Source organism: Mustelus asterias, chromosome 29 (genome assembly GCF_964213995.1).
Source record: "Mustelus asterias chromosome 29, sMusAst1.hap1.1, whole genome shotgun sequence".
Taxonomy (NCBI): domain Eukaryota; kingdom Metazoa; phylum Chordata; class Chondrichthyes; order Carcharhiniformes; family Triakidae; genus Mustelus; species Mustelus asterias.
In genome coordinates, this window is record NC_135829.1 from 17,109,327 (window position 1) to 17,135,814 (window position 26,488).

Below are 26,488 nucleotides of genomic sequence, written 5' to 3' on the forward strand. Positions count from 1 at the left end.
GGGTTGTAAGCTAGTCGACCATGTGTCCTAGCAGTGGAAAGAACGACTGTTGATGACAGACGCAACATAAAACATGCCAGCCAGCCCCTCGAGGGCTCAGTCACCTCTCCAGGCTCGAGTAGGGAGTTAGTACAGTTTGGGATCAATGAAAGCCAACTGCATATTAATGCAACAGTGGTCCAGCCAAGGTACGTACAGCTAATTCAGCCAAGCTTCTGACTATCAGATGCTGCCTGACCGAACAGTGTTGATGTGCTTTGTACATAGAATGATGAAGAATAATAGCACTGGGATAGGGCATTGTGGAGATGCCGGCGTTGGACTGGGGTAAACACAGTAAGAACTCTCACAACACCAGGTTAAAGTCCCACAGGTTTATTTGGTAGCACAAGCCACTGGCTTTCGGAGCGAGCGCTACCAAATAAACCTGTTGGACTTTAACCTGGTGTTGTGAGACTTCTTTCCAGGCCATTCAGCCAACTGGTCTATCCCGGTCTTTTATTTATTCTTCATTCTTTCGCGGCTTGTGAGTGTTGCTGACCAGAGCAACACTTAATGCTCAACCCTAACTGAGATTTGATTTGATTTATTTTTGTCACGTGTATTGGGATACAGTGAAAAGTATTGTTTCTGGTGCGCTTTACGGACAAAGCATACTGTTCATAGAATACATAGGGGAGAAAGAAAGCAGAGGATCCCCACTCTTCTCTGTCCTGTGCCTCCCTGCCACGATTGTTAGATTTCCCTTTGTCAAAGTGATTTCTTATCGATCGAATGGATTGATGATTGAGAAAAAAAACCATTTGCAGTGTTAACGGGATGGAAGGATTTTGATTTGATTTATTATTGTCACGTGTATTGGGATGCAGTGAAAAGTATTGTTTCTTGCGCCCTATACAGACAAAGCATACCGTTCATAGAGAAGGAAAGGAGAGAGTGCAGAATGTAGTGCGCCGAATGTGTAAGAGGTTGAATTAGAGCATTGTTAGAGAGTTTAAAGGAGTTTGAATGAAGTTTTAGAAGCGTTGCTCGAGAGTAAAAGACAGAATTAGAAGGAATGCTGGGCACAGCTTGCGAGAAGTCACCTCATTCCGGTGCCATCTTGAGAATAGAGACTAGTATGTGCAAAGACCCACTTGTTTATGAAGCAGATTCCATTGTAACTTTCAAATAGGAACCGGATAAACACTTGAAGGGGGTGAAAGGGGTGGGGGAGAAATGTGAAAAGGGCTGCAGAGTGAAGCCAGTGGGATCGCTCTTTCAAAGGACCAGTACAGACACAAGCGGGCCGAGTGGCCTTCCTTCTGGGCGGCACAGTGGTTAGCACTGCTGCCTCGCAGCGCCAGGGACCCGGCTTCAATTCCCAGTTCGGATCACTGTCTGTGTGGAGTTTGCACATTCTCCCCGTGTCTGCATGGGTTTCCTCCGGGTGCTCCGGTTTCGTCCCACAGTCCAAAGATGTGCAGGTTAGGTGGATTGGCCATGCTAAATTGACCCTTAATGTCAGGGGGATTAGCAGGGTAAATATGTGGGGTTACGGAGATGGGGCCTGGGTGGGATTGTGGTCGGTGCAGACTCGATGGGCCAAATGGCCTCCTTCTGCACTGTAGGGATTCTATGATTCCCAGTTTGGGTCACTGTCTGTGCGGAATCTGCATGTTCTCCCCGTGTCTGCGTGGATTTCCTCCCACAGTCCGAAAGACGTGCTGGTTAGGTGCATTGGCTATGCTAAATTCTCCCTCAGTGTACCCGAACAGGCGCCGGAGTGTGGTGACTGGGGAATTTTCACAGTAACTTCATTGCAGTGTCAATGTAAGCCTACTTGCGACACTAATAAATAAACTTCTGTGCCGGACGGTCCTACATAAAAGGAAAGTTGACCAATCGTGACAGGGCCACAGAAATGGGATCCTCACTGCAGGAAGCCCCGAACCCTGAGGTGACACTTAGCTCGGGTGGTGAGGGGAAGGAAGGGTAGCGCGGCAGAGGAAGACTCTTATGGAGGTGGTTTCCTGTGAACCAGTTGCAGAAAATGTTGAGCGCAGCAGTTTATCAAAGCTGCTGATGTGGATGCTTGTTCAGCAGTCAAGCCGGGTTAAAGAATCAGGTCGTCCGGCGGGGAGGGGCTAATGGAGTTTTTTTGGATGCTTTTCTGCAACATTTTGATTTGATTTGATTTATTATTGTCACATGTATTAACATACAGTGAAAAGTATTGTCTCTTGAGCGCTATACAGACAAAACATACCGTTCATAGATAAAGAAAGGAGAGAGTGCAGAATGTAGTGTTACAGTCATAGCTAGGGTGTCGAGAAAGATCAACTTAATGCGAGGTAGGTCCATTCAAAAGTCTGATGGCAGCAGGGAAGAAGCTGTTCTTGAGTCGGTTGGTACGTGACCTCAGATTTTTGTATTTGTTTCCTGACGGAAGAAGGTGGAAGAGAGAATGTCCAGGGTGCGTGGGGTCCTTGATTATGCTGGCTGCTTTTCCGAGGCAGCGGGAAGTGTAGACAGAGTCAATGGATGGGAGGCTGGTTTGCGTGATGGACTGGGCTTCATTCACGATCTTTTGGAAGTTTCTTGTGGTCCTAATGGAGAGAAATCCCAATGATTCTAAGGTAATCACGCTCAATCTACTGGATCCCTATCTCCCCTCTGGCACTGGGAGGATGGGTGGGCATTTAATCGTTCCACAGGACCCTGGCCGTGCCAGTCTAGACAGCACTCGGCAAGATCAAGGATGGAGGCTGCCTTGGGACATGAACCCCCTCCCATTGGGAAACTCTCTGTTTGGACTGAGTTTGGGATGTTGGTGTCTGGTCGCATTGCAGCTCAGAATCTGCGTCAAGTGTCTGAGCACTCGGTGGCACAGTGGTTAGCACTGCTGCCTCGCAGCGCCAGGGACCCGGGTTCGACTCCTGGCTTGGGTCACTGTCTGTGTGGAGTCTGCACGTTCTCCCCGTGTTTGCGTGGGTTTCCTCCGGGTGCTCCGGTTTCCTCCCACAGTCCAAAGATGGCCATGCATTGGCCATGCTAAAAGGCCCCGGGATGCGTAGGTTAGAAGGATTAGTGGGGTAAATATGTGGGGTTGTGGGAATAGGGCCTGGGTTGGATTGTTGTCGGTGCAGGTTCAATGGGCTGAATGGCCTCCTTCTGCACTGTAGGATTTCAATGCAAAGGTCCGTTGACCACAGTCAGGATTTTCCAGCCTTGGGGCGAGTGCGGCCGGATTATCCCACCCATGAATTCCAATCCGGATCCTAACCACTCACTGAGTCAAAAAGGTTTTCCCTCATGTGGCCATTACATTCTCAAGCCAATCACCTTATACCTGTGCCCTCCACCAATGGGAATAGTTGTTCCCTGTCCAGAGCCCTCGTGATTTCGAATAACCATCAAATCTCTTCATCTTCCCATTGTCCATCAGCCCAATCCTCCCCACCCCATTCCTGGGACTGAAGTTCCGCATTCCTGGAACCAACCTCGGGAATCATCTCTGCGCCCTTTCCATATCCTTCCCAAAGTGTGGGGCGGAGGGGGGGAGCCCAGGGTTGGACCCAATGCTCCCAGTTATGTCTGTCGCCTCCTGACTGATTATTACAGCCTTCGCTCACTGGGGGGCAGCAAAATTCTAAGTGTGATAAATATGTACGGGGGAGGAGGTGAAGGAATCTGCTCTGCTTCTGCAAGCACGAGGTTCGATGCTGCCTGTATCGAGAGGGGATCTGTGTGCCCCCCCCCCCCCCCCCCCCCCCGCCTCACTCTCTGCACCCCCCCCTCTCTCCCCGCCCTCTCTGGGCATTCACACTCCACAACTGTGCGTCAAACTGTTTCTCTGCAACCCCTTTGTCAGATCAAATGGGTTAAGGACTTGGCGCCTTTGGCTAAAAAATAAGGGGATTTTCCGTTGGGTTTGCCTGTTGACCGTGGCACTGGATTAGGGCTCTCTCCCAGAGTTTGAGAGGATTGGGAATCAAACCTCGAATCTTCACGAAAAGAACAATACTTGTCCCTCCTCAGAGAAGCCACTGGAGACAGTCCACTGATTCTCCCGAACGCTGACAGAGATGGAAGGGTTAAGTCGTGAGGATGGGTTGCACGAGACTAGGCCTGTTTCTGGATAGCCCCACCATCAGGAACATCCTTTCCCCATCCACCCTGCGAGAATTTGATAGGCTTCTCATGAGAAAATTTCTCGTTTTCTCATTTCTCATCACCCTCTCACACCCCAGCGACTTATCCATCCTCATCTCCTGAAACCTACACAGCTCTACCCGTCACACAGTGGGTCAGCACTGCTGCCCTCACAGCGCCAGGGACCCAGGTTCAATTCCCGGCTTGGGTCACTGTCTGTGTGGAGTCTGCACGTTCTCCCCGTGTCTGCGTGGGTTTCCTCCGGGTGCTCCGGTTTCCTCCCACAGTCCGAAAGACATGCTGGTTAGGGTGCATTGGCCGTGCTAAATTCTCCCTCAGTGTACCCGAACAGGAGGGTGGCGACTCGGGGATTTTCACAGTAACTTCATTGCAGTGTTAATGTCAGCCTACTTGTGACACTAATAAATAAACTTTAAACTGATTGACGTCCTTATGTCTGCCAGGGTCAGCTGGGGCTTGCAAGTCTGTTGGTGAACTGGGAGCTGTGTTTTGTTCACAATCTGACATAAAATAATGGTGTTAAAGAACAGCAAAGGGAGGTGATGTCCTAATGGTGTTATCGCTAGACTATTAATCCAGAAACTCAGCTAATATTCGGGGGACTCGGGTTCGAATCCCGCCACGGCAGATGGTGGAGTTTGAATTCACTAAAGAAAAATCTGGAATTTAGAATCTACTGATGACCCATTGTTGATTGTCGGAAATCCCATCTGGTTCACTAATGTCCTTTAGGGAAGGAAATCTGCCGTCCTTACCCGGTCTGGCCTACATGAGACTCCAGAGCCACAGCAATGTGGTTGACTCTCAACTGCCCTTCAAGGGCAACTAGGGATGGGCAATAAATGTTGGCCCAGCCATGTCCTACGAATGAACAAAAACGAAACCTGGCTGAGACAGAAACAAACCCAAAATGACTGAAGATTTTGCCAAAAATAAAACCAGAGGTCGTATCATTGCTTGCTGTCGGGTTGAAAGCAGTGTGTCAGAGGGAGGGGTTCTAGAATGGGATGGGTGACTGTATCACTGATGGACTAATGTTGTGGATCTCTTTCCTCCCCCGACCCCCCCCTTCAGACAATGTGTGGTACAGTCGACCTATGTTCCAGCCTGCCTCTCTGAGCTTCATGTTGCCCCAGCTCTCGGCGTCTCAGAGCAAAAGGATTCATAACGTCTCCAAGGCGTCAGGGACCCGGCCTTATCTCAAGTTTCCGCAGTTTAAGGTCAGTACCTCACAATATCGCACCGCTCCCTTTGCTGCTTTTGTGCAGGTTCCATGCAAAGGTAGACATGTTAGAGTTCATCACTTTACGCTGGTTTAACCTTCGGAAAGAAGACAGCAGTTTATGATCAGTAATAAAGCGGCTGTTGAGGTTTGCAGCTCAGAGGGAGGCCATTCAGCCCGCTGTATCTGTGCTGGGACAACCCAAAATTATTCGCAGTAAACCATAGAATCCCTACAGTGCAGAAAGAGACCATTCGGCCCATCGAGCCTGCACCGACAACAATCTCAACCAGGCCCTATCCCCGTAACCCCACATATTTACCCTGCTAATTCCTCTGATACTGAAGGGCAATTTAGCACGGCCAATCCACCTAACCCGCACATCTTTAGAGTGTGGGAGGAAACTGGAGCACCCGGAGGAAACCCATGCAGACACGGGGAGAACGTGCAAACTCCACACAGACAGCGACCCGAGGCCGGAATTGAACCCGTCTCACTCCAACCAGACACATGCCAATCAAATGTCCTTTTCAATTCATTCTTGGGACATGGGCGTCACTGGCTGGCCAGCATTTATTGCCCATCCCTAGTTGCCCGAGGGCAGTTGAGAGTCAACCACATTGCTGTGGCTCTGGAGTCACATGTAGGCCAGACCGGGTAAGGACGGCAGATTTCCTTCCCTAAAGGACATTAGTGAACCAGATGGGTTTTTCCGACAATGGTTTCATGGTCATCGGTAGATTCTTAATTTAGTAGATTTTTAAAATTGAATTCAAATTCCACCACCTGCCGTGGCGGGATTCGAACCCGGGTCCCCAGAATATTAACTGAGTTTCTGGATTAATAGTGTAGCGATAACACCCATTGCCTCCCCTCCTCTTAGCCTTCTCCGTTTGAGTGACCACTCCTTCTGACTGAGCCTCTGGAGATCCTTTATATTAAATTGGAGGGGGTTCTGTGAGTGGAAACTGGAAACCCACATCGGCTGCTACTTTGGGGGAGATGGTGGTGCAGTGGTAATGTCACTGGACTCGTCAGGGAGAAGCCGGACTAATACTCCAGGGACATGGGTTCAAATCCCACCAAGGCGGCTGGTGGAATTTAAATTCAATTAATTAAATAAAAAGATCTGGAATTGAAAGCCCGTCTCAATAATGGTGATCATCGATCGCTGTAAAACTCAACCAGTAATCCAGAGGCCAAGGACAAGATCTGGGGACCCATGTTCGAATCCCACCATGGCAGATGGTAAAATTTGAATTCAACAAAATATCTGGAATTAAAGTTCCAGATGATAACCATTGTTGCTTATCATAAAAACCCATCTGGTTCACTAATGACCTTAAGGGAAGGAAATCTGCTGTTCTTATATAAAGGCAAAATACTGCAGATGCTGGAATCTGAAACAAAAACAGAAAATGCTGGAAAATCTCAGCCGATCTGACAGCATCTGTGGAGATACAATAGAGCCAACGTTACGAGTCTGGATGACCCTTTGTCAGACCTGCCGTTCTTACCCGGTCTGGCCTACATGTGGCTCCAGACCCACGGCAATGTGGTTCTCACTATTAAGTTTTTAAAGTTTATTTATTAGTGTCACAAGTCGGCTTACATTAACACTGCAACGGAGTTACTGTGAAAGTCCCCTAGTCACCACACTCTGGCGCCTGTTCAGTTACACTGAGGGAGAATTTAGCACAGCCATTGCACCCTAACCAGCACGTCTTTCAGACTGTGAGAGGAAACCGGAGCACCCGGAGGAAACCCACGTAGACACGGGGAGAACGTGCAAACTCCGCGCAGTCACCCAAACTGGGCATCGAACCCAGGTCCCTGGCGCTGTGAGGCAGCAGTGCTAACCGTGCCACCGCGCTACCCCACTGTCCTCTGAAATGGATTAGCAAGCCCCTCAGTTCAAGGGCAATAAGGGACGGGAATAAATGCTGGCCCAGCTGGTGATCACAGTAAGAAGTCTCACAACACCAGGTTAAAGTCCAACAGGTTTATTTGGTAGCAAAAGCCACTAGCTTTCGGAACAGGCTGTTCCTTCGTCAGGTGGGTGGGAGTTCTGATCACAAACAGGGCGCAAAGACACAAACTCAACTTACATACCCACCTTACCACCCAATTTACCACCCACCTGATGAAGGAACAGCCTGTTCCGAAAGCTAGTGGCTTTTGCTACCAAATAAACCTGTTGGACTTTAACCTGGTGTTGTGAGACTTCTTACTGTGTTTACCCCAGTCCAACGCCGGCATCTCCACATCCAGCTAGTGATGCCCACTTTTCCATGAACAAATACAAAAAAAAACCTCATGTTCAGCTACTCTAACCTTTGGAACACATCCATTACTTTACATAACGCTCTTTACCTTTCTGTTTTCATTGTTCACTATTTTTAGTGCTGATTGTGGCTTAGTCAAATATTCAGTCTGACATTTACCTGGTACAATACAAAAGGCTGTGGAAAAAGCAGCAGGTTATTGTGAGCTAACCACTTTGCTGGATATTTAAATCATCAACACTCTATTCTCACATTATTTCAGTAATGTGGTTTTGTTTTCGCACCGGGTGCTATTTTCCGTCTACATTTTAGTAACACAGGAACAGGGAGAGGCCATTCAGCCCCTCAAGCTTGTCCCGCCATTGAATTGGGTAATGGCTGACCCGCACCTTACTTTATCTCCATCCACCCACCTTTACCAAAATCTATCCACCTCAGCTTTCAAATATTTAACCGATTTCCCCCAGCTTTTCTGAGAAAAACAGTTCCAGATTTCCTTGCGTTTCCTTCTTGTACAGGATGTGGGCATTTATTGCCCATACCTCCGGTTCAGAGGGAATTTAAGAGCCACATTGCTGTGGCTCCGGAGTCACATGTAGGCCAGACTGGGTAAGGACGGCAGATTCCCTTCCCTAAAAGAGACGCTAGTGAACCAGATGGGATTTTCCGACCATTGACAATGGTTTCATGGTCATCAGTAGATTCTTAATTCCAGATTTTTTTTTATTGAATTCAAATTCCACCAGCTGCCGTGGCGGGATTCGAACCCGGGTCCCCAGAACATTAGCTGAGTTTCTGGATTAATAGTCTGGTGATAATACCACTAGGCCACTGCGCCCCCCGTTATCCCTGGAGACAGAACAGGAGGTGTCCATCATTACACTGGAGTCCTTCCCCCGACCAGGGGGACTGGAGTGCATGATCGACACGGGAACAACATTTTGATTTAATTTGTTAAAATTCCTTTGAATTATCTATAATTTATGGTTTATTCTCCTGTCCCTTTTAAGAGGAGGGCACAGGTTAGCTCCTGGATAACAGTTATCACCACAATTGGTGTTATAGAACTGGTTGCTATGGAGCGTGTCATGTAGGCCGAAGCCTGTGGAAGTAGTCCTCTCCATTGCCGCAATAGAGGGACCTCTGTCACTGATGCAGTGGGGTCAGGATGGGGAATTATTATTTTCCTCATCTTGTCAGGCTGTGTTAGCTAATAATGAGATTGGTGGGGAGGCTAACCTGTCAGAACTAGGCCCCAAAGGAGGAATTTAACACTTAACTTCCCTGACATGAGCTAAAACAGGTGTCTCCTCCACTTCTCCCCAGGTGCTGGACTAGCACCAACTGGCATACCAGCACTCCCCCAGATATTTTACACAAACATACGTCTTTTAAAACATACTTTTCCCTCGCTGTCTTCTGATTGAGAGTCGAGAACAAAAGGCTGCCCCAGGAAGTGAACTTGCGCTCAATAAAGAGTCTGCGTTCCACGTGAGGGAACAACTCCAAAATGGCTCAGTGCGGGTTATCAAGCAACATGTAAATGAGTGAAAACCAAGTCGGAAAAACATGTACCTGCCTTTGGGCAGTTTTCCTTTCTCGAGAGCAGCAATTATTCAAATACCCTGTGCCCGGGAGAGAGTGGGACTGACGTCATCTGAAAGAGAGAAAGGGGATTTTTTTCCCCTCTACCACACCTCAGACTGATACGAGACACATTCAAATATTGTCAAGAGGTGGAAGGTCTCTGTTAATCGATTGCCAACAACAATCCTCCTCCACAGTCCTCCCAGCGATGCCAAGGTTCCACAAATAAAAAAAAGTGGCTGGGGTAGAGACAGGGGGGCGGATTGTCTCTCTCTCTCTCTCCCCCCCCGCCCTCTCTCTCTCTCCTCCCCGCTCTCTCTCACTCTCTCTCTCCCCCCCTTCTCTATATCGTTCACTCTCCCCCCACTCGCACTCTCTCTCTTTCTCCCCCACTCACGCTCTCTCTCTCTCCCCCACTCTCTCTCTCGTTCTCTCCCCCCTCTCTCTCCCCCTCTCTCTCTCTTGCTCTCTCCCCCCTCTCTCTCCCCCTCTCTCTCTCTTGCTCTCTCCCCCCTCTATCTCCCCCTCTCTTGCTCTCTCCCCCCTCTCTCTCCCCCTCTCTCTCTCTCCCCCCTCTCTCTCTCTCTCCCCCTTCTCTCTCTCTCCCCCTTCTCTCTCTCTCCCCTTTCTCTCCCCCTCTCTCTCTCCCCCTCCACTTGGCTCTCTCCCTCCCTTTCTCCACCCCCCGGCTCTCTCTCTCTCTCCCCCCCCATCTCTTTCCCAATCCCTCTTCCTCTCAGCCTAATCCCGTGCTGCCTGGACCCATGGACCCGCCGCCCTCCACATGGGGGGGTGAGGGGAGGGGGAAAGGTCAGGGATGCGTGATGATGAAAACCAGGCTGAGGCTGAAGGGCTGCAGTCCCTCTAAAAACAGAGTGAGGGGCTGCAAAGCCCCCCCACCCTGCCACCCACCCTGCAAACACAGACCCCACTCAGGCCGCAGAGAGTGTGAGCAGCCTGAGAGTGCATAGGGTGAATCTTACCGCCCCGCCCGTCATGGGAATCGGAGCGGGCGAGGGGCGGACCATGGAAAGGTCCTTGGATGGGATTTTCCGGTTTCGGGGCGAACGTGGCTGGAAAATCCCACCCCATGAGTCTAAGAACACCCAATGGATGGGGCTACTCCTTTCAACACTCTCCACGACAGATCCTCAATGGGGTGGCTCTCACTGACTGTCGTACAGCAGCTGCCTTTGCTAATTGTATCCTGTCCCCAGGCGACACAGCTCCAATATAGAACTAGAAGCTTTGGTACAAGTTGAAGGAGGACAGTGAGTCACTGCAAAACCCCAACGACAGAAGCGTCTTGTTTTTCTGTCGCTTGATGTCCATGACGAAATAGTTCAGTCTCATCGACAGAAACCTAATCTTTAACTGCATCTGCTGACATTTGAATAGGGCGTGTGAGATAGTGACGGTGTTCCGGATCATTCTGGACAAACTGTGCCGTATTGCTGGGTGTGAAAGGCAGCATGTTAGCTAGACTGGGGCACACACTGTCTCTGACAGATCAACCTTTCCCCTAGAGCCTTTCCACTGTCTTTCCAATCTCATTTTGAACCTGTTGGCGGGTACACAGCACGAGGGCAGGATCATTATTCACAGAGGCCTTTCTGCAAGATTTGGAATTGGGCAGGGTTTGGGGTTTGGGGTCAGGATCCCCGTGTCGGGGTCAGATGGGGGGTCCCGATTCCGCACTGTTGGGGGAACAGTCACCTGGCAGTGACTGGTCAATCAGCGACTCGAGGGGGAATTTCTTCCTCCCTGACTGTGGCTGCTGGAGATAGTCCCACTCAAACCCTCTTACCCCTCTCCCCCCCCGCCCCCCTCTCTCTCTCTCTCTCTCCCCCCTTCCCCTTTTCTCTCTCCCCCCTTCCCCCTTTCTCTCTCCCCCCTTGCCCATTTCTCTCTCCCCCTCCCTTCCCATCTCTCTCCCCCCTCCCTTCCTTCCCCCGATCTCTCTCCCCGTCTCTCTCCCCCCTTCCCCCCTCGCTCTCCTCCCCTTCTCTCTTCCCACTCCTCTCTCTCTCTCTCCCCCTCCTCTCCCTCTCTCCCTCCTCCCTCTCTCTCTCCCCACTCCTCTCTCTCTCTCTCTCCCTCCCTTCTCATCTCTCTCCCCCATCCCTTCCTTCCCCCGATCTCTCTCTCCCCCCTTCCCCCCTCTCTCTCCCCCCTCTCTCTCTATCTCTCTCCCTCTCTCTCTCCCTCTCTCTCTCCCCCTCTCCCCCCTCTCTTCCCCCCTCTCTTCCCCCCCCTCTCTCCCCCTCTCTTCCCCCTCTCTCTCCTCCTCTCTCTCTCTCTCCCTCCCCCCCTCTCCCACCTCCTTCTCTCCCTCCTCCCTCCCAAACCCTAACCCTCCCTCTCTCTCTCTCCTCTCTGTCTCTCCCTCCACCCCTCTCTCCCTCTCTCCCTCCCTCTCTTGTCTTCTCTCTCTCCCTCTCTCTTCCCCCCCCCCCCCACTTTCTCTCTCTCTCTTTCTCTCTATCTCTCTCTCTCTTTCCCTCTCTCTCTCTCTCCCCTTCTCTCTTTCCTCTCTCTCTCCACGCCCTAACCTTCCAACAATCAACAATGGTTTCATGGTCATCAGTAGATTCTTAATTCCAGATATTTTTTATTGAATTCAAAGTTCACCATCTGCCGTGGCGGGATTCGAACACGGGTCCCCAAATATTGCTAAAATAGCTTTGACAAAGGGTCATCTGGACTTGAAACATCAGCTCTTTTCTCTCCTTCAAGATGCTGCCAGACCTGCTGAGATTTTCCAGCATTTTCTCTTTTGGTTCCCGAGATCTTGTCCTGGGTCTCTGGATTACTAGTCCAGTGACAATACCACTGCACTAGTGCCCCCCCTGTCTATGTAGATGCTCCCTTGTGGGTGACACCGTGACACAGTGGTTAGCACTGCTGCCTCACAGCACCAGCGACCCAGGTTCGATTCCCGGCTTGGGTCACTGTCTGAGCAGAGTCTGCATGGTGTCTGCGTGGTGCTCCGGTTTCCTCCCACAGTCCAAAAGACATGATGTGGAGATGCTGGCGTCGGACTGGGGTAAACACAGTAAGAAGTCTCACAACACCAGGTTAAAGTCCAACAGGTTTATTTGGTACCACGAGCTTTTGGAGCATTGGTCCTGATGGACTCACCTGATGAAGGAGCAGCGCTCCGAAAGCTCGTGATACCAAATAAACCTGTTGGACTTTAACCTGGTGTTGTGAGACTTCTTACTGAGTCCGAAAGATGTGCTGGTTAAGTACATTGACCATGCTAAATTCTCCCTCAGTGTACCCAGAGTGTGGCAATAGGGATTTTCAAAGTGACTTAAGAACATAAGAAATAGGAGCAGGAGTAGGCCATCTAGCCCCTCGAGCCTGCCCCGCCATTCAATAAGATCATGGCTGATCTGAAGTGAATCAGTTCCACTTACCCGCCTGCTCCCCATAACCCTTAATTCCCCTACCGATCAGGAATCCATCTATCCGTGACTTAAACATATTCAACGAGGTAGCCTCCACCTCTTCAGCGGGCAGAGAATTCCAGAGATTCACCACCCTCTGAGAGAAGAAGTTCCTCCTCAACTCTGTCCTAAACCGACCCCCCTTTATTTTGAGGCTGTGCCCTCTAGTTCTGGTTTCCTTTCTAAGTGGAAAGAATCTCTCCACATCTACCCTATCCAGCCCCTTCATTATCTTATATGCCTCTATAAGATCCCCCCTCAGCCTTCTAAACTCCAACGAGTACAAACCTAATCTGCTCAATCTCTCCTCATAATCTACACCCCTCATCTCCGGTATCAACCTGGTGAACCTTCTCTGCACTCCCTCCAAGGCCAATATATCCTTTCTCAAGTAAGGGGACCAAAACTGCACTTCATTGCAGCCAACTTGTGACACTAATAAATAAACTTTAAACCGTTTGTTTTACGACTTTATGACGTTTCTCGTAATGTGGGATGATGCAGAGTTTAACAAAGACGTTACAGAATGCAACCATTGGCCCCAATCCAGATGGTGACAGATAGGAGCACATTTGCAAATCTAATGGGGTTTTTGCAAATACAGATGTTGCTGTGACGTCTCCTGTGGGGGAAAGGCAAAACATGCAAATGCCTCCCGATAAAATATAGCTGGCTTGACGAGGGTCTGATTGCTTTCCACAGGGTCGTGTGTTTGGACGGATGGGAGAGGCGCCCAGACTGATGAGTTGCTCCCAGAAACCGACCGCTGACTCCGATACCATGGCGGTGGGGTTGCTGAAGGAACTGGCCCTGCGGTGGTTCACCGAGACTCAGGCGGCGCTCATCCTGCAGAACGGACGCTTACCCGACTGGTTCCACGGTTTCGTCACCAGGAAGTAAGTTCTCCGCGGGCGCAGGGGGGAAGGGGGGCTCCGTGTGTCGCTGTCGGCAGTGCACAGCAAGAGGCAAAACTACACGCAGTGCTCGTGGTTTCAAAAACACTGCTGCTAGGAATAATCCAAATTAGGAATAATTCACAGTCCAAAGACGTGCGGGTTAGATGGATTGGTCATGCTAAATTGACCCTAGTGTCAGGGGGACTAATAGGGTAAATATGTGGGGTCATGGGGATAGGGCCTGGGTGGGATTCTGGTTGGTGCAGACTCGATGGGCCAAATGGCCTCCTTCTGCACTGTAGGGATTCTATGATTCTATGATTCATTCCATGAATTCAGTTTTTATTGCAAACAGCTAACTTGCTCCTTATGCTGGGACTGTAATCCTCAATTACACTGTTATTCCTGGAACTGTAATCCTCAATTGCACTGTTATTCCTGGGACTGTAATCCACCAATTACACTGTTATTCCTGGAACTGTAATCCACAATTACACCGTTATCCCTGGGACTGTAATCCACAATTACTCTGTTATTTCTGGGACTGTATTCCACCAATTACACTTATTCCTGGGATTGTAATCCAGCAATTACACTGTTATTCCTGGGATTGTAATCCACCAATTACTCTGTTATTCCTAGGACTGTAATCCACAATTATACTGTTATTCCTGGGACTGTAATCCACAATTATACTGTTATTCCTGGGACTGTAATCCACAATTACACTGTTATTCCTGGGACTGTAATCCACCAATTACACTGTTATTCCTGAGATTGTAATCCACAATTACACTGTTATTCCTGGGACTGTAATCCACAATTACACTGTTATTCCTGGGACTGTAATCCACCAATTACACTGTTATTCCTGGGATTGTAATCCACAATTACACTGTTATTCCTGGGACTGTAATCCACCAATTATACTGTTATTCCTGGGACTGTAATCCACAATTACACTGTTATTCCTGGGACTGTAATCCACCAATTACACTGTTATTCCTGGGATTGTAATCCACAATTACACTGTTATTCCTGGGATTGTAATCCACAATTACACTGTTATTCCTGGGACTGTAATCCACCAATTATACTGTTATTCCTGGGACTGTAATCCACAATTACACTGTTATTTCTGGGACTGTAATCCACCAATTACACTGTTATTCCTGGGATTGTAATCCACAATTACACTGTTATTCCTGGGACTGTAATCCACCAATTATACTGTTATTCCTGGGACTGTAATCCACAATTACACTGTTATTTCTTCAGCATAGCTAGTAACAGATCGCACTGTGAAGCAGGGCTGCTGTGCTAACCATTGCTGCCTTTCTGTATTTCCCCAGGGAGGCAGAGAACTTGCTGAAGAATCGAGGCATGGGTCAGTTCCTCATTCGTTTGAGCGATAGAGCCATTGGCTACATATTATCATACAGGTATCGTCACCTTGCTGGGAGCGCAGTGGATAATAATTAAGATTTTTGTGTTTGTAAGATTTACCTTCTGATCCGCGAGTGTGCAACTCTCCCCGGATTCAGAAAGTAAGGACTTGCATTTATATATTTATACGAGATCACAGCACAGTAAGACCCCACAAACAGCCACATGGAAGTGCCCAACTATCTGTTGTGATGTTGGTTGGGGGATAGATATTGGGCACGACTCTGGGAGAACTGCCCCGCTCTTCGTCAAAGAGTAGCCCGAGGAACCTTCTACATCCTCCTGAGAGAGAGGGAGAGGGAGAGAGAGGGAGAGAGAGATAGAGGGAGAGAGAGATAGAGGGAGAGAGAGATAGAGGGAGAGAGAGATAGAGGGAGAGAGAGATAGAGGGAGAGAGAGATAGATAGAGAGAGAGAGAGGGAGAGAGAGTAGGAGAGAGAAAGAAAGAGATAGAGAGAGAGAGGGCAAGAGAGAAAGAGAGAGGGAGAGATAGAGGGAGAGGGAAAGAGAGATAGGTAGGGAGAGGGAGAAAGAGTAAGAGATATAGAAGGACAGAGAGAGAGAGGGGGGGAAGAGAGAGAGAGGGATAGAGGGGGAGAGAGGGATAGAGGGGGAGAGAGAGGGAAAGATAGGGAGAGAGATAGAGGGAGAGAGAGAGGGACAGAGAGAGTGAGAGAGAGAGAGGGTGAGAGAGACAGAGAGAAATAAAGAAAGAGAGAGTGGGGGAGAGAGACAGTGAGTGAGAGAGAGGGAGTTGGACACAGAGGGAGAGAGAGATAGAGAGGAGAGAGAGGGAGAGAGAGAGAGAGACAGAGAGGGGGGAGAGAGAGAGAGCGAGAGACTGAGAGAAATAGAGATAGAGAAAGGGAGAGTGATGGGGGCCATGGTTTGATGTCTCAGCTGAGACAAGGTGCCTCTGGCAGTGTTGCAGTCCCTCAGTGTTACACGGGGAGTGTCGGCCTGTAGGTTATTGTACTCAGCGCTGGGGAGTGGTGGGGTGGGGGGAATGGCCATGGTGGGGGAGCAGGGGAGGTGGATGGCAGTGGTTTGGGTTTTGAGTGCAGTCTGGGAGGTGTTTACTGAGTGTGCCATACGGATCTAACCTGTTGATTTGGTTTATCCCCAGGGGAACTGATCGTTGCCGCCATTTTGTCATCCAGCAGCTGAAGAACGGGAGGTACATGATTGACGGGAGTGTCCACACTCACAAGAGCCTGGCCACCCTGATAAGCTACTACATGACCGAGGTTATCCAGCCCTTTGGGGAGGTCCTCACAGAGTCTTGCAGTCAGGTAAAGGCAGCTGACTACACAGATTGACAGCCTCATCTTCAATATGGTGGCTGGGGCGGGGCAGGGGAGGGGTTCTTCATCAGCCTCGCTCTCTCCTTTCTTAAAGATAGAAAATAGGAGCAAGGGTAGGCCATTCAGCCCTTCGAGCCTGATCATCAAGTCTCCCCCTCCCCATATCTTTTAACTCCTCTAACCCCAAGATGCATAAACTAAGATTTAAAAATCATTGGCCATGGAAAATGGGATTAGAATAGATAAGTGCTTGATGGTTGGCGCCGACTCGATGGGCTGAAGGGTCTCTTTCTGTGCAGTGAAACTCTATGACTCAGGGCAGGACTTACTCAGTTAATGGTAGGGCGTTGGGGAGAGTTATAGGATAAAGAGATTTTGGGGTACAGGTTCATAGTTCCTTGAAAGTGGAGTCACAGGTGGACAGAGTGGTGAAGAAGGCATTCGGCATGCTTGGTTTCATTGCTCAGAACATTGAATACAGGAATTGGGACGTCTTGTTGAAGTTGTACAAGACATTGGTAAGGCTACAATTGGAATATTGTGTACAGTTCTGGTCACCCTATTATAGAAAGGATATTATTAAACTAGAAAGAGTGCAGAAAAGATTTACTAGGATGCTACCGGGACTCGATGGTTTGAGTTATAAGGAGAGGCTGAATAGACTGGGACTTTTTTCTCTGGAGCATAGGAGGCTGAGGGGTGATCTTATAGAGGTCTATAAAATAAAGAGGGGCATAGATAAGATAGATAGTCAACACCTTTCCCAAAGGTAGGGGAGTCTAAAACTAGAGGGCATAGGTTTAAGGTGAGAGGGGAGAGATACAAAAGAGTCCAAAGGAGCAGTTTTTCCACTCAGAGGGTGGTGAGTGTCTGGAACGAGTTGCCAGGAGTAGTAGTAGAGGCGGGTACAATTTTATCTTTTAAAAAGCGTTTAGACAGTTACATGGGTAAGATGGGTATAGAGGGATATGGGCCAAACGCGGGCAATTGGGACCAGCTTAGTGGTAAAAACTGGGCGGCATGGACAAGTTGGGCCAAAGGGCCTGTTTCCATGCTGTTAACCTCACTATATTTTTAAAAATTTGTTTGTGGGACATGGGTGTCGCTGGCTGGGCCAGCATTTATTGCCCATCTCTAGTTGCCTGACGGCAGTTGAGAGTCAACCACATTCATAGAAATCATAGAAACCCTACAGTGCAGAAGGAGGCCATTCGGCCCATCGAGTCTGCACCGACCACAATCCCACCCAGGCCCTACCCCCACATATTTTAACCCACTAATCCCTCTAACCTACGCATCCCAGGACTCTAAGGGGCAATTTTTAACCTGGCCAATCAACCTAACCCGCACATCTTTGGACTGTGGGAGGAAACCGGAGCACCCGGAGGAAACCCACGCAGACACGAGGAGAATGTGCAAACTCCACACAGACAGTGACCCGAGCCGGGAATCGAACCCAGGACCCTGGAGCTGTGAAGCAGCAGTGCTAACCACTGTGCTACCGTGCCGCCCATTGGTGTGGGTCTGGAGAGAGACAGAGAGAGGGATAGTGATGGCCAGGCCAGACCGGGTAAGGACGGCAGATTTCCTTCCCTAAAGGACATTAGTGAACCAGATGGGTTTTTCCGACAATCGACAATGGTTTCATGGTCATCAGTAGATTCTTAATTCCAGATTTTTATTGAATTCAAATTCCACCGACTGCCGTGGCGGGATTCGAACCCGGGTCCCCAGAACATTAGCTGAGTTTCTGGATTAAAAGCCTAGCCAGGATATCACTGGGTCATCGCCTCCCCGATGACTCTAATAGAGGGTGTGTTGATAAGGTGAGGGGAAGGAAAGGTGGGAGGAGGCTGGTGTGAAACCAGGCTAGCAGAATGGGGCGTTTCGGGAAGAATGGCCTCTCTCAGTTCTATAAATTCACCGTGAACGCCTCCTGTGTTACAGTCTGACAGGAACAACCTGTATGACCAGATTAGCTTCAACCTGCCACACAGCTCATGCTCAGAGGAGGCGGATGCTAAAGAGTCTGCGGCCAGGATGCCAACAGCTGCTCCCTACTCCGAGGAGGGGTCCCGGAAACCCCCCGCCGTCCCACCGAAGATTAACCGGATCCTCAACTCCAGACAACTGAATTCTTCTTTGGAGAGCATATCCTCAAACAGTGAGGTGAGTGTCTTGATAGGCCGCAGGCCGTAGCAGTTTGCTTTTGGATTCGAGTTATCCCGGGTATCTTAAACCATTCACATGTCAATCAACATCACAGGAAGCAAGGACCCAATTGTTATCTCATTGCTGTTTGTGGGAGCTTGCTGTGCACAAAATGGCTGCTGCATTCCCTGTATTGTAACAGTGGTGGTACGCTAAACAGCATCCTCATTGGCTGCACGCTGGCACAGTGGTTAGCACTGCTGCCTCACAGCGCCAGGGACTCAGGTTCAATTCCGGCCTCGGCTCACTGTCCATGCGGAGTCTGCACATTCTCCCCGTGTCTGCGTGGGTTTCCTCTAGGTGCTCCGGTTTCCTCCCACAGTCCAAAGATGTGAAGGTTAGGTGGATTGGCCGTGCTAAATTGCCCCTTAGTGTCCAAAGATGTGCAGGTTAGGTGGATTACCCATGCTAAACTGCCCCTTAGTGTCCAAGATGTGCAGGTTAGGTGGATTGGCCATGCTAAATTGCCCCTTAGTGTCCAAAGATGTGCAGGTTAGGGGGATGAGTGGGATAAATGTGTGGGGCTACGGGGATAGCAGTAAGAGTTTTAACAACACCAGGTTAAAGTCCAACAGGTTTATTTGGCAGCAAATACATTTTATCTTTTAAAAAGCGTTTAGACAGTTACATGGGTAAGATGGGTATAGAGGGATATGGGCCAAAAGCGGGCAATTGGGATTAGCCATGCTAAATTGCCTCTTAGTGTCCAAAGATGTGCAGGTTAGGGGGATGAGTGGGATAAATGTGTGGGGCTATGCTCTATTCTTGTTGTGAATAAAAGCCTTTATTCCCGGGTACGATCTAGCCTCCCGAGTGGATTAATCGCGCATCAATCACATTATCAGTAATCCCCACAGCTTGCCTCCTGGACTTGCGGGCTGTCCTGTCTGGAGACAATACACATCTCTTTAACCTGTGCTTAATGCTCCCTCCACCCACATTGTCTGTATCTTTAAGATCTGGTTGGCTGTAGGGATTCGCATTCTAATCAGTATTCTGTAACTTGATTTTGTGTCTCTGTGTACTGTTTGAGAGCACATTTCCACTCCATCTGACGAAGGAGCAGCGCTCCGAAAGCTAATGGCATTTGCAACCAAAAAACCTGTTGGACTTTAACCTGGTGTTGTTAAAACTCTTACTGTGTTCACCCCACGCCAGTATCTCCACATCACGGCTACGGGGATAGGGCAGGGTGTGGACCTGATTAAGATGCTCTGTCAGTGATTTGGTGCATATCTGATGGGCTGAACGGCCTCCTTCTGCACTGTAGGGATTGTGTGAAATGTTTTGATAGGCGCTGGAGAAATGTGAGTCTTTCTTTAGAAATGTTTACTGTGCCTGGGAGATAATTCCCGATCAATCTGATAAACACTGTTGGTTTTGCTTTGAAGGATTCTGACAATGTGCCACCTTTGCCAGTCAGACCTGGCCAGGGGTTTGAGGAGGAGAATCGTGAGGAAGTAAAGTACGGGCGGGTTAATAAATTAAAGTCCAGTGAGAAGTCACTGGCTGCAGCATTGGGCGAAGAGTGCGGGATCAAGGACAACTTGGCAAATCCACTGTACAGTGTGGCGACAGAGGGCAAGAAAGCGCAGCCCTTATCATGGCTGTTCCACCCCTTGACGGAGCCGAACAGCGTTATCTACTCCATGGCTGTGGACCCCCAAGCCGTCCACAACAAAGTCTTTGAGCCGGCCAACCAGTCACCCGACGTTGTGTACACCGAGGTGGACATGAAGCAGTGGAAAGCGAGCACGGTGCCCGCTGGGAACGGGAACAGTTACGCCAAGATCTTCGTGGCACCCGAACAGCCCAGCCCGCCCTCGGAGGGCAAGCATTTGCGTCTGGCCACACCGCCCTCGACGACCCCCCGGATCTCGCCCAACTTGAACCACCGGAAGAAGCCCCCCTCGCCCACGCACTCCTCGCAGAAGCGGGAAGTGAACCAGAAGCTGGTGCCGACACTCCGACCCCTCCCCCACCCCGCTGACTTCAACGAGCGCGCGCCGGCGAAAGACTCGGCCTACGAAGCTACCCTGGGCGCCAAGAGCTTCGCCCGCTGCCCCGAGAACACGTACGAGCAGATTCCTGAGGAGTTCTCGAAACGCAACTTGGCAAAGCCGGTGACTGCGGAAAAGGTAAAGGTCATTGCCTGCTCATTTCCTGTCACAGTTTGACCTTGCCCAACTGCCTTTAGCCCCCTCAGCCGCGTTGACACTGCCAGGGAATTCAGTGGGAGCAGTGATTCACTCAAAACGTAGGAAAACTGTAGATTTACAAAGAACGGGTTGGAATCCTACAATCACCGAATGTTTGCAGCACAACAGGAGGCCATTCAGCCCATTGTGTTCCCTGATGGCCCTTTGAAAGAGCCCACTGCCACTTTCCCTTGCCTGTTCTCTGTAGCCCTGAAAATATGTTCCTTTTGGATAATAATTGTCTGTAATCGATTGACCCGGCCTCCCCCACACTCTCTGGCTGCACATTCCCGAACCGAACCACTCGCTAGGTTTCCCACTTTGCCTTTTGACAATTACCTTCAATCTGCACCCTCTGGTTATCAATCTTTCCACCAATTGGATCAGTTTCTCCCTCTCTACTCTGTCCAACCCCCTCATGATTTTGAACATCTCTATCAAATCTCCTCTCAGCCTTCCCTCTTCCAGGGAAAACAATCCCAACCGCTCCAATCTATCCTCACAATTGAAGTTCCTCATCACTGGAACCATTCTCGTTAATCTCTCTAACGCCTTCACATCATTCCGAAAGTGTGATGCCCAGAACTGGACACAATCCTCCAGTTAAGTCTGAACCAGTGTTTTCTACAAATTTAACCGTCCTTGGGTCATTGTCTGTGCAGAGTTTGCATGTTCTCCCCGTATCTGCATGGGTTTCCTCAGGGTGTTCCAGCTTCCTCCCACAATCCAAAGATGTGCAGGTTAGGTGGATTGGCCATGCTAAATTGCCCTTAATGTCCAAAGATGTGCGTGCAGGTTAGGAGGATTGGCCATGCTAAATTGCCCCTTAGTGTCCAAAGGTGTGCAAGTTAGGTGGATAGGCCATGCTAAATTGCCCCTAAGTGTCCAAAGATGTGTTGGTTAGGTGGATTGGCCATGCTAAATTGCCCCTTAATGTCCAAAGATGTGCAGGTTAGGTGTATTGGCCGTGCTAAATTGCCCCTTAGTGTCCAAAGATGTGCAGGTTAGGTGGATAGGCCATGCTAAATTGCCCCTTAGTGTCCAAAGATGTGTTGGTTAGGTGGATTGGCCATGCTAAATTGCCCCTTAATGTCCAAAGATGTGCGGGTTAGGTGGATTGGCCATGCTAAATTGCTCCTTAGTGTCCAAAGATGTGCAGGTTAGGTGGATTGGCCATGCTAAATTGCCCCTTAATGTCCAAAGATGTGTGTGCAGGTTAGGTGGATTGGCCATGCTAAATTGCCCCTTAGTGTCCAAAGATGTGCAGGTTAGGTGGATTGGCCATGCTAAATTGCCCCTTAGTGTCCAAAGATGTGCAGGTTAGGTGGATTGGCCATGCTAAATTGCCCCTTACTGTCAGGGGAATTAGCAGGGTAAATATATGGGGTGAGGGGGATAGGGCCTGGGTGGGATTGTTGTCCCGGGTGCAGAGTTGATGGGCCGAATGGCCTCCTTCTGCATTGTAGGAATTCTATGAACACATTGTTCTCACTGATCCACAGCGAGACTTGTTTGATTAGAGAATTTAGAAATGAGAATGCTAAATGGCATATTCTGAGACTATACCGCTTTCTGCACAGTGGCTTTAGATGATCTGATACGATAAGGCCAGGCTCGATGGGCTGAATGGCCTCCTTCTGCACTGTAGGGATTCTGCGATAATTCTGTGTTAATTCCTTCCTTTCACACTCTGCCACCCTCAAAAGCACTGGGAGTATTCTTCATATATAAAAGGCGTAGCACTGCTTGCCTCACGGTGCCAGGGACTTGGGTTCGATTCCCGGCTTGGGTCACTGTCTGTGCAGAGTCTGCACATTCTCCTCGTGTCTGCGTGGGTTTCCTCCGGGTGCTCCGGTTTCCTCCCACAGTCCAAAGACGTGCCGGTTCGGGTGCATTGGCCGTGCTAAATTCTCCCTCAGTGTAACCCGAACAGGAGTGTGGGCGACGAGGGGGTTTTCACAGTAACTTCACTGCAGTGTTAATGTAAGCTGACTTTGTGACACTAATAAATAAACTTTCACTTTAAATGTTGAAATGGTGTACTCAAAACCATTTAACACAAAATTCTCCCAATTTTTCCCTCAGGACGAAACTCGTAAAAAATGGTTCTCGAAATGCAAGTGATTGGAAAGAAGTGGCTGTGATATTCGGATATTGAGGAGACGGTCGACAGCTCTGTCAAATGAGGTGTCTGGGAAGCCTTTGTGATTCGTAACCCTTGGCATTCTCATTGTCTGCTCTCTCAGTGTACAACACTATGTTAAAAATGGGTTCTGTGTTTTACTACATTCCAACAGGGACATGAACCCTGCCTTGAGACATCTGCAAAATGCTAATATTTAAAATCTCTGTAGATATTGTAATAAGCTGTTATTAATTCAATATACAAATACTGATGAGTGTGACATAGTCTTTTGGTTCTAATTATAATGGACCTTAATGCAACAGCGCATTAAGCTGAGGGTTTTTTTTAGTTCATTTGTGGGACATGGGTGTCGCTGGCTGGGCCAGCATTTATTGCCCATCCCTAGTTGCCCGAGGGCAGTTGAGAGTCAACCACATTGCTGTGGCTCTGGAGTCACATGTAGACCAGACCGGGTAAGGACGGCAGATTTCCTTCCCTAAGGGACATTAGTGAACCAGATGGGTTTTTCCGACAATGGTTTCATGGTCATCAGTGGATTCTTAATTCCAGATATTTTTAAAATTGAATTCAAACTCCACCGTCTTGCTGTGGTGGGATTTGAACCCGGGTCCCCAGAACATTAGCTGAGTTTCTGGATTAGTAGTCTAGCGATAATAACACTAGGCCATCGCCTCTCCGATTCATATTTAAGTGATAATAAATGGCCGATTTTGTCTTCTGGTAAACGGTTAAATCTTCATCTCTTATCTCCGATTTCAAAAGTGGAGCGAGGTGGGAAACGGGCTTCGAGCTCACCATTATCTGATGTAGATATCTATCTGATCAATGCCAGCTCCTATCAGCTTCGTACTGTCAACGCGTTATCTCCCAACTCGCTATCTGTCAAATCTCTATCACTCGTTTTGGAACAATCTCTGTTAGAAATTTCTCTGACTTTCGTCCACTGCTCACCGTCTGAGATGCAAAGCTTTCTTCCCGTGTCCCGTGGGGCTGAAGAACCTTGTGAGGAGCGGCCGAGGGAGCCTGTGCAAGGTGGGGTGTGAGGGGGTCCCGGGCACTCACTGTCCACTACGTCCTCAGTAACCCCCTCCCCTGCAAAGATCAGAAACTTGGTAGAGTGGGCTGAATGTGTCTCCGCCATCACTGAAGCCTGGCTCCCACATCCGTGAGATATTAACCTTCAACAAGCGCAATAATTTCCGCTTAATCTTTCAATGTCTCATACCCACCTGCCTGGCCCATCTGATATCTACTCAGGTCATGAAGAACATAGATTCTGCTGAAGATTAGAATGAGTTCACAGAAGGCCTCATTTTGAAAAGTACATTTTATTTTTGATTTTTCGCTTCTGTATCTTTAACCATTTTAAAATTTTCCAATCCCTCCATTTTGATTTTAATAGAATGTTTAATGATTCTTAGCTTAACTCATACTGGAGGCCATTCAGCCCATTGAGCCTGCACCGACAACAATCCCACCCTATCCCTGTAACCCCATGTATTTACCCTGCTAATCCCCCTGACACTTAAGGGGCAATTTAGCATGGCCAATCCACCTGACCCGCAAATCTTTGGAGCGTGGGAGGAAACCGGAGCACCCGGAGGAAACCCACGCAGACACGGGGAGAACTTACAGACTCCACACAGACCCAAGCCGGGAATCGAACCCGGGTCGATGGCGCTGTTCATAAAATATAGGAGCAGAATTAGACCATTCGGCCCATCGAGTCCGCTCCGCCATTCGATCATGGTTGATATGCTCCTCATCCCCATTTTCCTGCCTTCTCCCCATAACCCTTCAACCCCATTACCAATTAAAAATCTGTCTAACTCCTCCCTAGATTTCTGTGTGAAAGAATGTAGGAGCAGAAGTCAGCAGATTCGAGCCCTTCGAGCCTGCTCCGCCATCCACTCAGATCATCGCTGATCTCTCCCTGGTCTCAGATCCACCTCCCCACCTGTTCCCCATATCCCTTTAACCCGTTTTTAAATCAGAAATATATCTATCTCCTTCTTGAAACCATTCGATGATTCAGATTCCACCGCGCTATGGGGCAGCGAGTTCCACAAATTCACCCCCCCTCTGCGAGAAGTAGTTCCTCCTCATCTCAGTTTTAAATCTACCGCCTCTCAACCCCTACCTGTGGCCTCTCGTTCAAGAGTGTCCCACAAAGGGAAACATTTGGTCTGCGTTTACTTTATCAACCCCTCTTAATATTGTATATACCTCGATCAGATCCTCTCTCATCCTTCTAAACTCCAGCGAGTATAAGCCCAAACTGTTTAATCTCTCATATGTCAACCCTTTCATCCCTGGAATCCATCTGGCGAACCTCCTCTGAATTGCCTCCAATACCACTACACCCTACCTCAAGTAAGACGACCAAAACTGGACACCATGCTCCAGATGTGGTCTCACCAACACCCTAAACAAATGCAACAACACTTCTCTGTTTTTATACTCCAGTCCCCTTGCAATAAATGCCAACATCACATTTGCCTTTTTTATTACATGCTGCACCTGCATACCGACTCTCTGTGATTCATGAACAAAGGCACCCAGATCCCTCTGCCCGGATGCATTTGAATCTGCTTTCCATTTAGATAAGGAGTGTGAAATGTGTGATTATTTTTCACTCCCACGTCTTTAACTATTTTTAAATGCTACATTTTCCGTTTCCCCCTGCGTGGCCTTATTCCAATTTGAAGGTCAGGTCCCCGGGGAGATGGGTTCCTCTCTATCCACCCCTCCAGATCCTTTAGTCATCTTCAACCGCACCAATTCAAACAGCCCTCGATCTTCTGTGCTCCAGTATTGCCGGGGCAACCTGCCTACGTAAGATAAACCTTTTAACTTTGGGGAAATTCATCCTCACTTGAAAGTAAGGTAATTACGTTATCCAACTTGAACAGCACTTTTCAAGACTAACACTCCCAGGAAACTCTGCCAACACAGGGTGGAAGGTTCCTTAAAACAGAAATCTCTCTGTAGTCGTAAGTTCATAAGATATAGGAGCAGAATTAGGCCATTCGGCCCATCGTGTCCGCTCCGCCATTCGATCATGGCTGATATGCTCCTCACCCCATTTTCCTGCCTTCTCCCCATAACCCTTCAACCCATTCCCAATTAAAAATCTGTCTAACTCCTCCTTATACTTACTCACTGTCTCAGCATCCACCGCACTTTGGGGGAGCGAATTCCACAGATTCACAACCCTTTGGGAGAAGTAGTTTCTCCTCAACTCTGTTTTAAATTTCATACCCCCCCCCCCTCCTTATCCTGTCCTGTAAATTTAAACACAAGGAGAATTGAGGTTTGTAAAAAAAACTTTCAATCAGTTGACACAAGCCTGCCGTTTTCTAATATTTAGTTTGTATATTTAACATTGTACCCTTTTTAAAAATGATACTGTAAAGCTACCCAGATCGTTTTATAACGTGCTTTGTATCACGCGACGACTTATCCTGTTTTTAAATTATTACCATTTTCCGAAGACACTTTCAGTTTGTTTGTTGCAATAAAGTTACAAATTGTTATACGTTCTGCTTGTCCAATGCTTGTAACATCTCCATGAATAGCTGTGGGA

The 26,488-nt window shown here is 48.8% G+C and overlaps 1 protein-coding gene across 1 annotated transcript; it reads left to right on the forward strand.

The window, feature by feature from the left end:
- On the forward strand, positions 1–26,337 carry LOC144480550 (uncharacterized). Its single transcript, XM_078200128.1, has 8 exons — positions 1–188; positions 5,230–5,375; positions 13,404–13,597; positions 14,950–15,039; positions 16,170–16,335; positions 18,295–18,516; positions 19,950–20,696; positions 22,842–26,337. Exons 1-8 carry the CDS (start codon positions 146–148, stop codon positions 22,878–22,880), a joined length of 1,647 nt encoding a protein of 548 aa, XP_078056254.1. The 5' UTR covers positions 1–145; the 3' UTR covers positions 22,881–26,337.
- The last annotated feature ends 151 nt before the right edge of the window (positions 26,338–26,488 follow it).